The sequence below is a fragment of the Pyrus communis genome, chromosome 8 (assembly GCF_041283825.1).
Source record: "Pyrus communis isolate YQ-2024b chromosome 8, ASM4128382v1, whole genome shotgun sequence".
In the NCBI taxonomy this organism is placed as follows: Eukaryota; Viridiplantae; Streptophyta; class Magnoliopsida; order Rosales; family Rosaceae; genus Pyrus; species Pyrus communis.
The window spans coordinates 22,309,325-22,323,131 of NC_142572.1; the positions used below are offsets into that span (position 1 = coordinate 22,309,325).

A 13,807-nucleotide genomic window follows, 5' to 3' on the forward strand; every position below is an offset into this window, starting at 1 on the left:
TAAGTTTAAAGGGTATATCTGTTTTGAGGTCTCTAAGAAAAGGGTGTATATTTCACGGCATGTGATTTTTGATGAATATGAATTTCCGTATTCCACTCTTTTGTCTTCTGTTAAACCAGTTTCCTCTTCAGTCATTCCCTCATATGTGTCTTATCCACTCTTGGTGCCAAACAATGCTAATGTGCTAGTTGTCCCTTCTGCTTCCTCTCCTAGTCCTATTCTGTTTAATTCATCACCGATTGCTTCCACCAGTTCCATGGACACTAGGAGTCACTCTTTCTCTCCACATAATTTGTCACATGTCTCTAGTCTGTCTATGCCACCGGTTCCTGCTACAACAGTTAGTCTCAATGGTGATCTCAACAACGCTGCACCCATTACTGGCCCTACAAATCAGTCTGTATCCTCTCTTCCTGTGGTTCCTGAATTCCAGACTGACCATCTTCAAGTCGTTCTCCCTGCTCCTACATTCAATTTGCATCCCATGCAAACCAGATCCAAGAGTGGTATTTCTAAGAAAATTGCTTTCTTGTCTGTGGTACATGAACATGGAGGGGCTGATCTCACCAAAGTAGAACCTGCTACATATAAATCTGCCTTGAAGTCTCCTGTGTGGTATGCTGCAATGCAAGAAGAACTTACAGCTCTACATACTCAAGGTACTTGGTCCTTGGTTCCCCTTCCTCCTCACAAAAACTTAGTGGGTTGCAAATGGGTGTTCAAAATCAAGAAAAATGCAGATGGCTCTATAGGGAGATATAAGGCCAGATTAGTTGCCAAGGGATTCAATCAAGAAGAAGGCATAGATTATGGGGAGACATTCAGTCCAGTAGTCAAACCAACCACTGTGAGATTAGTTATTGCTTTGGCTGCACACTATTGCTGGCCCTTACGACAATTGGATGTGAAAAATGCATTTTTACATGGTATTCTTCAAGAATAGGTATATATGTCTCAGCCACCTGGCTTTCTTGATTCTAAACATGTTGATTATGTCTGTAAGCTTCATAAGTCCTTATATGGACTGAAGCAAGCACCCAGGGCATGGAATGACAGATTCACTAAGTTTTTACCATTACTGGGGTTTCAGTCCACTTATTCTGATTCTTCTCTCTTTGTTAAATCTGTTGGTGGTTCTGTTGTGATCCTTTTATTGTATGTTGATGATATCATCATCACAGGCAGTGCAAGTGTCTGTATTAATGAGGTCATTCATGCTTTGGCAAATGAGTTTGATATCAAGGATTTAGGACCTTTGCATTATTTTCTGGGCATACAGATTGTGCAGCAACCAGGTGGGATATTTTTGTCTCAAGATAAGTATGTCACAGATCTTCTTACTAAGTCTGATATGTTGTCTTCCAAGCCGTGTGCCACTCCTTGTTTACCTTTCAATAGATTGTTGAAGAATGATGGCAAGCCATATAATAATCCAGCTGTGTATCGAAGTCTCGTGGGTGCTCTTCAGTATCTCACCTTCACTCGGCCTGATATTGCCTTTGCAGTGCATCAAGTGAGCCAATTCATGCAGGCTCCCATGGAATCTCATTTTCTGGCAGTAAAAAGGATACTTCGATATCTTCGGGCAACACAGGGCTGTGGTATACAATATGTTAAGGGTGATTTGGATCTTACCGCTTTCAGTGATGCAGATTGGGCAGGGGATCCGAATGATAGGAGATCCACTACTGGTTTGGTTGTTTTTCTGGGCTCTAATCCGATCTCTTGGTCCTCCAAGAAGCAACAAACCGTGTCTAGGTCCTCTATAGAAGCTGAGTATCGGGCATTATCTTCTACTGCTGCTGAGCTTGATTGGATTACACAGTTATTACATTTTCTGCAGGTTCCCATATCTCCTAAGCCCACTTTGTACTGTGACAATCTTTCTGCTATCGCTTTAACTTTGAATCCTGTTCAGCATCAACGCACTAAACACATCGAGATTGACATTCATTTTGTGCGGGAACGGGTTGCTAACCATCTTCTGCAAGTTCATTTTGTGTCTTCTGGTGAGCAGTTTGCAGATATTTTAACAAAAGGGTTGGCTGCCCCATTGTTTCAGCGGCATTGTCACAATCTCCGGCTCAGTTTCTCTGTTCCTGAGCTTGAGGGGGGATGTTAGGAGTATTAAGTGAATGGCTAAGTTGTTGCCAAATGTCAACAGATTAGATCTGCAATTATAAGGTTGTTAGAAGAAAGCTTAGTAAGAAAACTACATTAGATAGTATAAATACCTTGTAATAAAGAAGATGTGATGTTGAGAAAACATATACAACTGAAATATAACTTTCCCTCCAATTCATCTATTTCTTTCGCTCTCTCTCTCTCTCTCTTAAGTCTTCTTCTTCTCTGATATATGTGAAGTATGGATTATATGGCTTACAATAATATGTCAATTATTTTTCTACTTGGCAGTCTTTTTCAAATTTAGGTTTTATTTGGATGTTTAGAATTAAGTAACTTTTTATCTAGAGAATAAGAATTGTAAGGATCTATATCTAAAGAACCCTTAAAATTATGGTTCTGCAACTATTTATAAGAATTGAAAGCCCCGACTACGTAAGGTGCATATGATTGATTTGCCAAGAAAATGAACGAAAAACTAAATTTGTTCTTGAAATACAGCATTTGGTAACCTACAAGTTTAAATTAGTATTCAAATGGAGTTTGATTTATTTTGGTGTTTTTAATTTTTAATTTTTAAGTTTGTACTCCTGCCCAAACCCTCCTTTTTCTTATTTTTTAATAAAAAAACTGAGTGTTTTTTTTTTTCATGGGAAATGGCCGAATGTGGAATTAATAAATTTTGATTGTTGAAATAGTTGAAATGATTGAAATGATTGACATATTTATTAAATATTGACGACGCTAGCGATCAATCACTGGCTTTGGGAACGAACAAGAACATAAACCCATACATCTAGCTCCAATTATTTCTTCATCATATATAATGTCTTTCTTGTATGACATAATTAACAATGGAGTCTGTTTGATAAACATACTACATCATGTATGTTTATAATTATAATATATAGTTACTCCACATCAATTGTAAGTTTCATTCCATTTTCACAATAGGGAGTCAGATAAGGTGCGAAGTAGGTTGTGCCCTTCTCCAATACCACATGATCGTTTCTCGAACGGTATATGTTTATCGCACCGGCATATAAGTCACACTTCTCGAACAAATACTTGTCCCGTACAGCAGCTACCATGAGAAAGGGATCTTTATTATATTTGAAAACTGTTTTCCAAATAAAATACATTGAATTAGTAAACAAACCAGCTGCTAATCAAATATAGTAATATATAAACTTGAGGAATCGGATGCATGAACAGGAATTGAAAAGAAAACTAAATTTCAGTACTTTTACCCAAAACATCTCCAGCCTTGAACTTCTTGCCCTCAGTCCACTGGGTTAAGTTAGCATCAGGGCTCCATCTTTTCTCATCCCCCACTACATATTCTTTTGCATCAACTTGTTCGCATTGGAGCAGCAAACAGCTGACAAAAATGCCGATTCCAATCACCAAAATTTTGTGCATTCCAACTGCCATCTTTGATCGTTCCACAAACAAAGTATGTATGTAACCTTAGCCTTTCACGATCAACTCCAAAATACAAAACCACATTATATATACAACATTGAGCCTATTACGCAATTAATGCGTACGTTTTGATTTGCTTCTCCAAATGCCATTATGACATTTACTGAATAATTATTATTGTAAATATTCCTTATTCTTCTATGCCTGTGTATTTCAACTCATACTCGGGGTCAATTTATGAAATCGCATTAATTTATGATGATTTTGTACCATATTAGAGATATCACTGAACGGTTGGATGATCTATTGAAAATTTTGTAATGATTTTATACCATTTTGACGTCAAATACTTGACCGTCGCCAATGCGGGAATTGGTTTCCCATACGAGACATCGTGTGGTGCCACTCGTGAGTGGGCGTTTTGGAGAATAAAGTCTCACGTATCAACAATTGTGTTTCCTTGTAGTAGTTCATTTTTCAGTTTTTAAGACATGAATGTTACTTTGGATTGCTTGAATGAGGTTGGTTTATATGCATGAAGCATGCGTGTTACATTATATTGTGTGTATCTTATGCTAAAAATTTAAAAAAAATTTATTTTGGCTTCGTTTCGAGATTTACTTATAGTAGTGTATTATTATTAACTGTTCTTTGCGGCAAAAGCTAGCCTCATACGAAACACGAAGCATTTTCATTGGAAAGTTCAGATACAAACGACAATCCTTGCTGAAAATTGTAAATAGAGAAAAGCTGAACGCAAATACAGGAAACTGTTTTTCATAGGCGCAGTGCAATGGTGGGAAAGTTATCTCATGTATTTTCGGAGAATAAAACACAAAGTTATAAAGCATTTTCAAAAGTTACCTCATGTATCATATTTAACTATTTCTACAAAATAACGCATGAAAGGGCAAGCAATTAGACATGGCGTCTTCATATTTCTAAGAACCTATTTGTACGGAGCTTATGCTTGTTTGACCGCTCCATGATTTGAGTCACTAGCTGCTCTACATCATATATCGCCACCTTTCCTCATCACTTAAGCTAATTCCAAATGCTTAGCGTTGAAACTTTAGTATTCTAGGCAATTGTTATCAACACTTGCAAAACCACATTTTTGAAATATCGATAACAATTTTATAACAAAAGTCATATTTCATATTACGTGACAGTAAATGCATATTTCGAAATTTTGAAACGTTGATGTATAATTTTTTCTTTCTTAATTCAATGTTTTTAAGTCAATTGATTTAACTTGTTTCTCAGCACAGCATGCACAAAATCAACACCGGGTAGAAACTAAAAACCACCACCAAATAAATGTGAATTCGACAATGTCAACGTATTTACTTACCAAAGATACTACAGGGACAGGTTAAATATGCAGGGTTCCTGTATTCTTCATTTTGATGGTACATTAAACGGAAACCCTGGAATAGCTGGTGCTGGAGCTGTGTTGAGAGCAGACGATGGACGCTTGGTATACATTTTACGTCTGGGTGGTCTTTTCTTATAGTTACTCGTCTTTCGAAGACTCTAACCATGCTTTTCCTCATGTAGATCGGTGAAATACGTTAAGGTCTGGGTGTTGTAACCAACAATGTTGCTGAGTACCAAGCTGTTATTTTAGGGTTAAATTGTGCTCATAAAAAAGGTTTTACAAGGATTTCTGTCCAAGGCGACTCCAAACTCGTGTGTATGCAGGCTGGTTAGTACTGTGATTACATTCTTCTGCTTAAGTTGGTTTACGTTGTCTTAGAGAAAATGTGGAATTGTATATTTCATTGATATCAATATTGAGATACATAGAGATCAATTTATACAGAAGCTATAAGCTATATTAGGTAAACAGAGTCTACAATCAAACTAATTGTATTTACATCCTACAATTGCTCTAGCCCAAGAGTTGACCAATCACCAAATGCTAGAATAGCTCACAATCAGATCATGGGATTTTCTTTCCTTTAACACTCCCCCTCAAGTTGGAGTGTGGATGTCGATGACACCCAACTTGCCTAGATGCGAATGGAAAACAAGCCCGCGTAGGGGTTTAGTAAACAAGTCAGCGACTTGTTCCCCTGTTCGAACATAGGCAGTCTTGATTTCTCCTTTTTGAATTCGTTCACGGACAGTGTGACAATCGATCTCAATGTGCTTTGTACGCTCGTGATACACAGGATTTGCAGCGATGTATAAGGCTGCTTGATTGTCACAAAATAACTTTGCTGGTTGGGGATGCTTAACATGTAAATCCTCCAATAAATACCGCAACCAGCTTTAATTCACAAGTGGCTGTAGCCATCGATCGATACTCTGCTTCTGCGGATGAACGAGCCACCGTGACTTGCTTCTTACTCTTCCAGGACACTAGTGATGTACCAAGAAAGATACAATAACCGGTCACTGATCGACGCGTAGTGGGACAACGAGCCTAATCTGCGTCACAATAACCAGTTAATTGTAAGTTGCTTTGTGAAGAAAACATCAAACCTTGTCCAGGAGCATCTTTGAGATATCGAAGAAGTCGATATGCTGCATCAAGGTGGTGTCGTTGAGTATCTTGCATAAACTGGCTCAAGGTGTTGACGGTATATGCAATTTCTGGCCTTGTGATTGTTAGATAAATTAATTTTCCAACCAAGCGTCTATATCGAGCAGGTTCATGAAGTGAAGCACTACCTGTGGGTGTTAACACCAACTCAGGTTCCATGGGTACCTTCGCAGGCTTAGCACCAAGCAATCCAGCCTCCTCCAATATGTCTAGTGTGTATTTTCTTTGGCAAATCGTGACTCCGGCTTTCGAACGCGCAACCTCAACTCCAAGAAAATATTTCAAGGATCCGAGATCCTTAATTCGAAATCGACTGCTGAGAAATGCCTTCAGGTTGTTGATTTCAGCCTCATTGTTTCCTGTAATGACCATATCATCAACATATAACAGCACAATAGTGAGAGAATTGCCCTTGACTTGAGTGAACAAAGAGTAATCTGCCTTAGATTGACAAAAACCAATGTCACATATAGCTGTGGAGAATTCACGAAACCAACTTCTCGATGCCTGTTTGAGACCATATAAGGATTTGTGGAGTCGACACACGACATTCTCCCCCTGTCGACTAAAACCCAGAGGTGGCAGCATATATACCTCCTCCTGAAGTTCGCCATGTAAGAAGGCGTTTTGGACGTCCATTTGATGTAAAGGCCAATGTCGAACAGCAACCACAGTTAATAAGCAGCGCACAGTGATAAGTTTAGCGACCGGTGCGAAAGTCTCTTTGTAGTCGATGCCTTTGCGTTGGGTGAAGCCCTTGGCGACGAGCCGGGCTTTGTAACGCTCCAAGGTGCCATCGGAGTGGTACTTGAGTTTGAAAACCCATTTGCAGCTAATGGGATGTTGTCCAGGCGAAAGAGGGACAAAACTCCAAGTTTTGTTGTTCTCGAGAGCAATAATTTCAGCTTGCATTGCCGCAACCCACTGAGGATCTTTACATGCCTGTTCATAAGTATTTGGCTCCACTAGATGGGAAATATGAGAAACAAATTGTCAATATCCAGGAGATAAACATGAATAAGAGACGTACTGATGTAAAGGATACCGAGTGCTGGACATGGAGCGAGAGGAAGCCGGGGGCGTGAGCAAGACTGAATGATGAGCCACATAGTCTTTGAAATGAGCGGGTGGGTGCGTGGAGCGATTAGAGTGACGGAGAGGGGGTGGAGGATGCGTCGGTGTGGGCACAGTGTCAGGAGGTAGGTCGGCGACAGCAGGAACAGATAAGGGATCAGGATTTTCTGGAAGGCTAAGGGTAATGGGAATCGGGGTAGTGGGGGTAGCAGGTAAAGGGGTGGGATTTGTGGTGTCAGATGTTAAAGGGGTGGGATTTGTGGTGTCAGATGGGCCACGGTTTGCATGTGGGTCAGATGGGCCATTGGTGACATGTGGGCCGTGGGAGTCATGTGCATTGGGAAGGATGGGTTCATTTGGGTAATGTGGTGAATGAAGGATTGGTAAGATGGGAAAGTCATTTTGGTCCGTGGGTGGTGAAGTGGTATAAGGGAAAATGTGTTCATGGAATGTAACGTCGCGGGACACGAAAAATTTCTGGGTGGCTAGATCATATACTGTGTAACCCTTGTGGTGAAGAGGATATCCAATGAAAACACAACGTCTAGCACGAATGTCGAATTTGTGGGTGGGTGTGAGGTTGGTGGCGTAACAAAGGCATCCAAAAACTCGCAAGTGCTCATAAGTGGGTGGTTTGCCATGTAAAATCTCGTGGGGAGACTTAACAGAGAGCAAGGGTGTAGGTAGGCGATTTATGAGATAAAAAGCGGTTTGAATACTTTCCCCCCAAAATTTTAAAGGTAAGTTGGCCTGAAAACGGAGAGCACGACCTACATTTAAAAGATGCCTATGTTTACGTTCGACTACCCCGTTTTGTTGTGGTGTGTAAGGACAAGAATGTTGTAAAATAGTGCCACAAGAGTCTAGGTAAGAACGCATGGAAAGGAATTCACCACCATTATCGGCACGAAGAGCCTTAATGTTGATGTGAAACTGAGTCTTCACCCAAGAAAAAAATGATTTCAATAACATTTGTGTGTCGGACTTAAAATTCATAAGATGTACCCACGTGAAACGAGTGAAATCATCCACAATAGTAAGGAAATAGCGTGCCCCGGAATGTGTTTGAATTTTGTGAGGTCTCGCAATGAATTAAATCAAACGGTGCAGTAGATTTAATAGTACTAGTAGAAAAAGGTAATCGAGTTTGTTTGGCTAAAGGACAAACTTCACAAAGGTGTTTGGAATCAAACATTATTTCAGTATTATTCTTAGCTAGCGAGAGTAAGGGTGCGGATGAGGGATGCTCGAGGCGCCGATGCCAAAGACTTGTGGTGTGGGTAATATGGTTGGCGAGGTGAGGATTTTGACTTGGTGTAAGGTAGTATAGCCCATCAAAATGCTTGCCCAGGCCAATCATCCTCTTCATATCCATGTCCTGCACAACACAAAAATCGGGATAAAATGTCACTATACACCGCAAAGCTCTTGTCAACTTACTAACAGACAACAAATTGACGCGGAACTTTGGCACATAAAGAACTTTGTCAAGGGATAAGTCATGCGACAATTTTATTGAGCCAATATTTTGTATTTCCGCTTGCCCCCCATTTGGTAAACCAACAAAGTCATGCTGAGTAGCAATGATGTTGTGAGTTGGTGGTGAATGAGATATATGTTCGGTAGCTCCGCTATCAACAATCCAATATAAAGTTTGAGTGTGCATCCTTTTGTGCTATATTGCATGTGGGTGAGAAAATACCTTTCGCATTTGCGAGTGGTTGACCATTACCATTGCGGAGCATGGAAATTATCTGATTATATTCCTCGGTAGTGAAAGTTGGACCATTGGAAGTGGTTGGTGCAGCAGGCTTGGTGATCTCGGCATTATGGACTGCTGCTTTCCTGTTCTTAGGCTTCACATTTTTGCCATGCCACTTGTGGCCCACTGGAAACCCAATGATGTAATAGCATCTGTCCACCAAGTGCCCATCTCCATCACAGTAAGTGCACTTAAGTGATTTGCGTGAGAATGAACCTGCATAAGGGCTAGGAAACCTGTCATTAGATGATGACGACGCTGGAGGGCGTTGAACTTGCATTGCATAAGAACTCGTCCCCAATTCACGACGGCTTGCCACATCCATTTGTCGTTCGTGTTGGAGAATTAGGCCATGAACTCGGCGTGTATCCGGAAGTGGACTCATCATCAAAATCGAGCCTCGTACGACTGAGTAAGAGTCGTTCAAACCCATTAGGAATTGCATAACTCTTTCCTTCTCTTCTCGCTCAGCAAGCCCTTTCAAACCTTCACAAATGCAGGTGAATGGGTCATGGTAGGACGCTAACTCGTCCCATAATGCTTTCATCTTGGTGTAATAGGCAGAAACAGTGAGCTGCCCTTGGCGGTTCTCGACAATTTCTTGTCGAATTTGATAGATTCTTGAGTCGCTGCTTTGTGAGAATCTGTCCTTCAGATCGTTCCATACTGCAACTGCGGTTTCAGTGTACATAATGCTGCCTGCTATGTCTGAGTGGACTGAGTTTACAATCCACAGTGTGACCATGTCGTTAGATCTCTTCCAGGCTGCATGTTTCACGTCTGAGGGTGCTGGAGCCTTAATGGTTCCATCGATAAATCTGATCTTGTTCTTTGCGCTAAGACCCATGCGCATAGCACGGCTCCATTGTCCGTAATTGTTTCCGTCAAGTGTTTTGGAAACTAGGATCAGTCCCGGATGATCCAAGTGGTGTAAGGTATACGGGTCTGAGAACTCCATGGAATTCTCGGCTGATTTGATTTCAGGTTTGGTTGGTTCTGCCATTGTGGTGGCTATGGTGTTTGAGGAAAGCTAATTGTGGCGGAAGCGTAATAGAGTCACCAAGATCGGTGCTCTGATACCAAGAGAAAATGTGGAATTGTATATTTCATTGATATCAATATTGAGATACATAGAGATCAATTTATACAGAAGCTATAAGCTATATTAGGTAAACAGAGTCTACAATCAAACTAATTGTATTTACATCCTACAATTGCTCTAGCCCAAGAGTTGACCAATCACCAAATGCTAGAATAGCTCACAATCAGATCATGGGATTTTCTTTCCTTTAACAGTCTTTGGTTGTTTGATACTTTAGCAGTTTTGCGGTTTTCCTTTTCCTTTTACTCCTTGTTCTGTGTTAATAGAGAAAGATAACTGGACAGGTTCAGGGTTTATGGAAGGTGAAAAACCAGAACATGTCGGATTTGTATGAAGAGGTGAAGAAACTGAAGGATAAATTGCTCTCCTTCAAGATCAGCCATGCCTTGAGGGTGAGCAAAGTCGAGTCTATTTATCTTTTGTGCTGTATTGCTTTCTGTGGGTTTGTATTATACCGCCTCACGAAGGCTGCTTATAATATTCTGACATGTTCGTGTGTACCTTCAAGGGAACGAAACTCCAAGACAGATGCTCAAGCAAACTTGGAAATCACTCTTGCTGGTCAGAAACTCGAGAGATGCTTTTGCATTAATTTAGTGGATTCTGCATATGGTCAATTGAGCTGATTTAACGATGTCATTTGGACATGTTCACTTTGCAGATGGTCAGGTCCAGGAGGAGTCCGAGAAGTAGTTTTGACGCTGATGCAGACGACCTATTTTTTGAAGAGTAGGCCCTGATGAGTTGAGGATGTTATGGCTTCCAGCTCTGTGTTACAGTGACCAGAGTGGTTTTCTGGTTTCAACACTGCCATTTGTTGGGTGTAAGTTTACAACGTAAAGCATTTCGACCACAAAACTGAAGCTTCTGTTTACGTGCAACATTGGAGACAGATTATTTCTGAAATTCGAGCCTTGGATGAAATAAGACGTGATACAAGGGAGATTCAGTTTGACAAACCACACCCGAAAGAAAGAAGACGCGCATAGGAAAGGATTTGCTAATCAAAGAAAAGATGTGAGCAGGATGTGAAAAATTCTTACTAGCATTCATCTTAAATCGTTTTGCTTTTCCGAGATTCTGTATTTCGCGATGCTATATGCTCCGAAATCAAAGAGAAATTCTAAGACCTGATTTCCATTTACTCTCACAAAACCAAAACCAACAGTTGCATATGTTAGACTTGAGAAATTGAGAATCTTTACAACTTCAGTCGTTAAACTTCTACCGGCAATTTTTACCATCAAACTCAAAAGAATTGAAATGCCTTCTACTGCAAGCGATTAATCCTCTGTCTGATCTGTGCTGCCTTCGCCGGTCATGGAACCGGCGGCTAAAGAGTTAGAGTCCTCTGAAGACTCCCCAAACTCTTCCTTGTACATTTCTTCAATCATAGGTTTCCACAGCCGGACACGCGCGTTTATGAACCAATTCGCAACCTGAAACAGAGACAACATGGATCATCAGAAAATCGGACCGTTACATATGACCTACAGCATATGAAACTAATTAGGACATAATCAAGTTGTTGGAACTTACTTGGTTCTTGGACAGCCCTGTTTGTGATGCCAACAGCAGCTTTTCATTGTCATTCGGGTAACTGTATGATCAAAACCAAGTTAGACACAATTAATTCGGATTAATCCCAATGAAGGGTTGATTAGTTCTTGGATTGCTTACGGGTGGAGGAAGTGTTCGAAAAGCCAAGTGCGAAGAATCGCAACAGAGGTCTCTGGCAATCCACGAATTGGTCTGAAAGCTTGGCGTTGGCTCTGGAAAATGCCGAGCTGTTGAAGGGACATTCTTTTGTGCCTGCACTCTTTATCAAACAAGTGCAGTTGCGATAACCCGCTGCTGATTTTCGGAACATCTTGCAGCAGCTTTCGCTTCTCAGTGTAGATATGTGAAACTATGGCATCTCTCAAGCTGCAAAAATGCCTTGACATGGCCTTGAGTGCCAGAGCTGTGTAGGACTTGGCTGCTCCTTCCCCTACCACCATCTCAAATGATGATATCACTTGTTCCATTTGATGGTAGTACTTCCCACATCTGTCCTCAACCTTAAAAACATCAAACAAATTAAGTCTTTAAAAAACAAAATTTGTTCCCTAAACCCTAAGGCAGTGTGTCCGACGCCTTATACCTATGTTCTAATCCCCCCATTCCCGTAGATTAAACTAGTTTAGAATACCGTCTTGTTTAAAAACTTAAACTAAGCATCAAGATTGTACCTGTTCCAACAATGTGATGAGGTTTGCAAGTCTAGCTTGCAATTCGTGTTTGTCGGCGTTCATGAGCCCGGCATTGCAAGACAGCTCTGCTCTTAGCTCAGAGGAGAGCCCCATACCGCCTCGCCGCCCTTCTCCGTACAATTTCCCAACATGTTTCTCATTGCTAATGTCAATCAATTTTCCGCCAATATTAACAATCTCATCCAAGAGGGACTGAGCCGGTTTAAGATATTTCGAATTCGCAATGACAGCGGCTACAGATTCTGCTCCATAAGAAGTGGAGCAGGATCTATTCAGCGCCCTTGAATGCGAAGCAAGTGCGCCGCCCATGAAGCAGTACTCATCGCCTACGTGCTCAACTCCCGGGTTGCAAGCCTCCCCTGATTCTTCCCCAATGAGGAAGTTGTTGTACCGGTACTGGACAGAAGGAACAAGCATGCGGGAACCGAGGGAGAGCGAAAGCCGCTGTGCTTGGTTCTCCACTGATGCGCCAGTAGGAGCTTGAACAAGGTCTACTGAGCGGGACATCCTTTCGCCGAGGGCGTGAATGCCGGGGAGGACTCCGAGAGCTTGTGGAACTGCGGTACTAGTTTGAAACGAAGGCGGATAAGCGTCAAGGTGCTGGGTTTCCAGATGATGGTTTTGAGCAGAAATGGAGTCTGAGATTATGAACTGGTGGAAAATGCTTGAGGAGGGATTTGGGGGTGAGTCTTGTGACACCATTGCAAACAAGAAGTTGAAAATCTCAAAACTTTCAAAGGGAGAAAACCAAACTGAAAAATCTAATTCATGATCATAGGAGGGAGAGAGGGGGAGAGAGAGGGAGAGAGAGATGGGGAGATGGGTATGTCAAGGAAAAAAGCAATGCAAGTATAGCTTGATCAGCCCAGATATAAATAGGACTTGGCTATTGAGGCAGAAGGCCATCTCAGAATCTTTGGTGAATTTGTTGTCATAAAATGGCTTAAAAGAAAAGCACTTTTGACAAGAGGAAGAAAAACCCAATTTGGTGAATGTAAACCTGAGAATTTGAGCTATGATGACCCCTTGAAATGGCAAAACAAAGAGCAAGAACCAATCCGTGGTTTGGGTTTCAAATCCTACCTTTAATGAAGAAATGGTTCTCTCTCTCCTCTCTCTTCTCTCTCTCTCTCCTCCGTGTGTTACAGAGGGAACAGGCCTTATCTAAATGTAAGCAGCAGCGGAAGGGTAATGCTAGGTACCATTTATTTAAATTATATTTTGTAAATTATATAACAATTTATAAATACGATCTAAAAAGTTAATCTATTTAGTATTACTCGGAGCAGAAAGCTAGAACCATAGACTTGTGCTGGATCCTTAACGAAGGCAGGTTAATTGGGCAAGTAAACACAGAGAAAATGACAAGAGAAAAGATGGTCCCAATTTTCCCTGACTTTAAAAAAACCAACAGCCAAAAAGCATCCAAGCCTCCAGCTTTAGTGTCTGCAGTCACATTTCTTTTGGACTATCAAATCTAACTTTCTTTCCTCTCTCTCTCTCTCTCTCTCTAAACA

The 13,807-nt window shown here is 41.1% G+C and overlaps 2 protein-coding genes across 2 annotated transcripts; both read right to left on the bottom strand.

The window, feature by feature from the left end:
- Window positions 1-7,558: 7,558 nt before the first annotated feature.
- Window positions 7,559-10,445, bottom strand: LOC148695369 (uncharacterized). The gene has a single exon (XM_088698909.1). It carries the CDS (start codon window positions 9,937-9,939, stop codon window positions 8,809-8,811), a length of 1,131 nt encoding a protein of 376 aa, XP_088555035.1. The 5' UTR covers window positions 9,940-10,445; the 3' UTR covers window positions 7,559-8,808.
- Window positions 10,446-11,148: 703 nt separating this feature from the next.
- On the bottom strand, window positions 11,149-13,605 carry LOC137718010 (BEL1-like homeodomain protein 11). The gene is made up of 4 exons (XM_068457536.2): window positions 12,270-13,605; window positions 11,719-12,098; window positions 11,578-11,638; window positions 11,149-11,477 (listed from the first exon to the last, which is right to left on the bottom strand). Exons 1-4 carry the CDS (start codon window positions 12,990-12,992, stop codon window positions 11,322-11,324), a joined length of 1,320 nt encoding a protein of 439 aa, XP_068313637.2. The 5' UTR covers window positions 12,993-13,605; the 3' UTR covers window positions 11,149-11,321.
- Window positions 13,606-13,807: the final 202 nt, after the last annotated feature.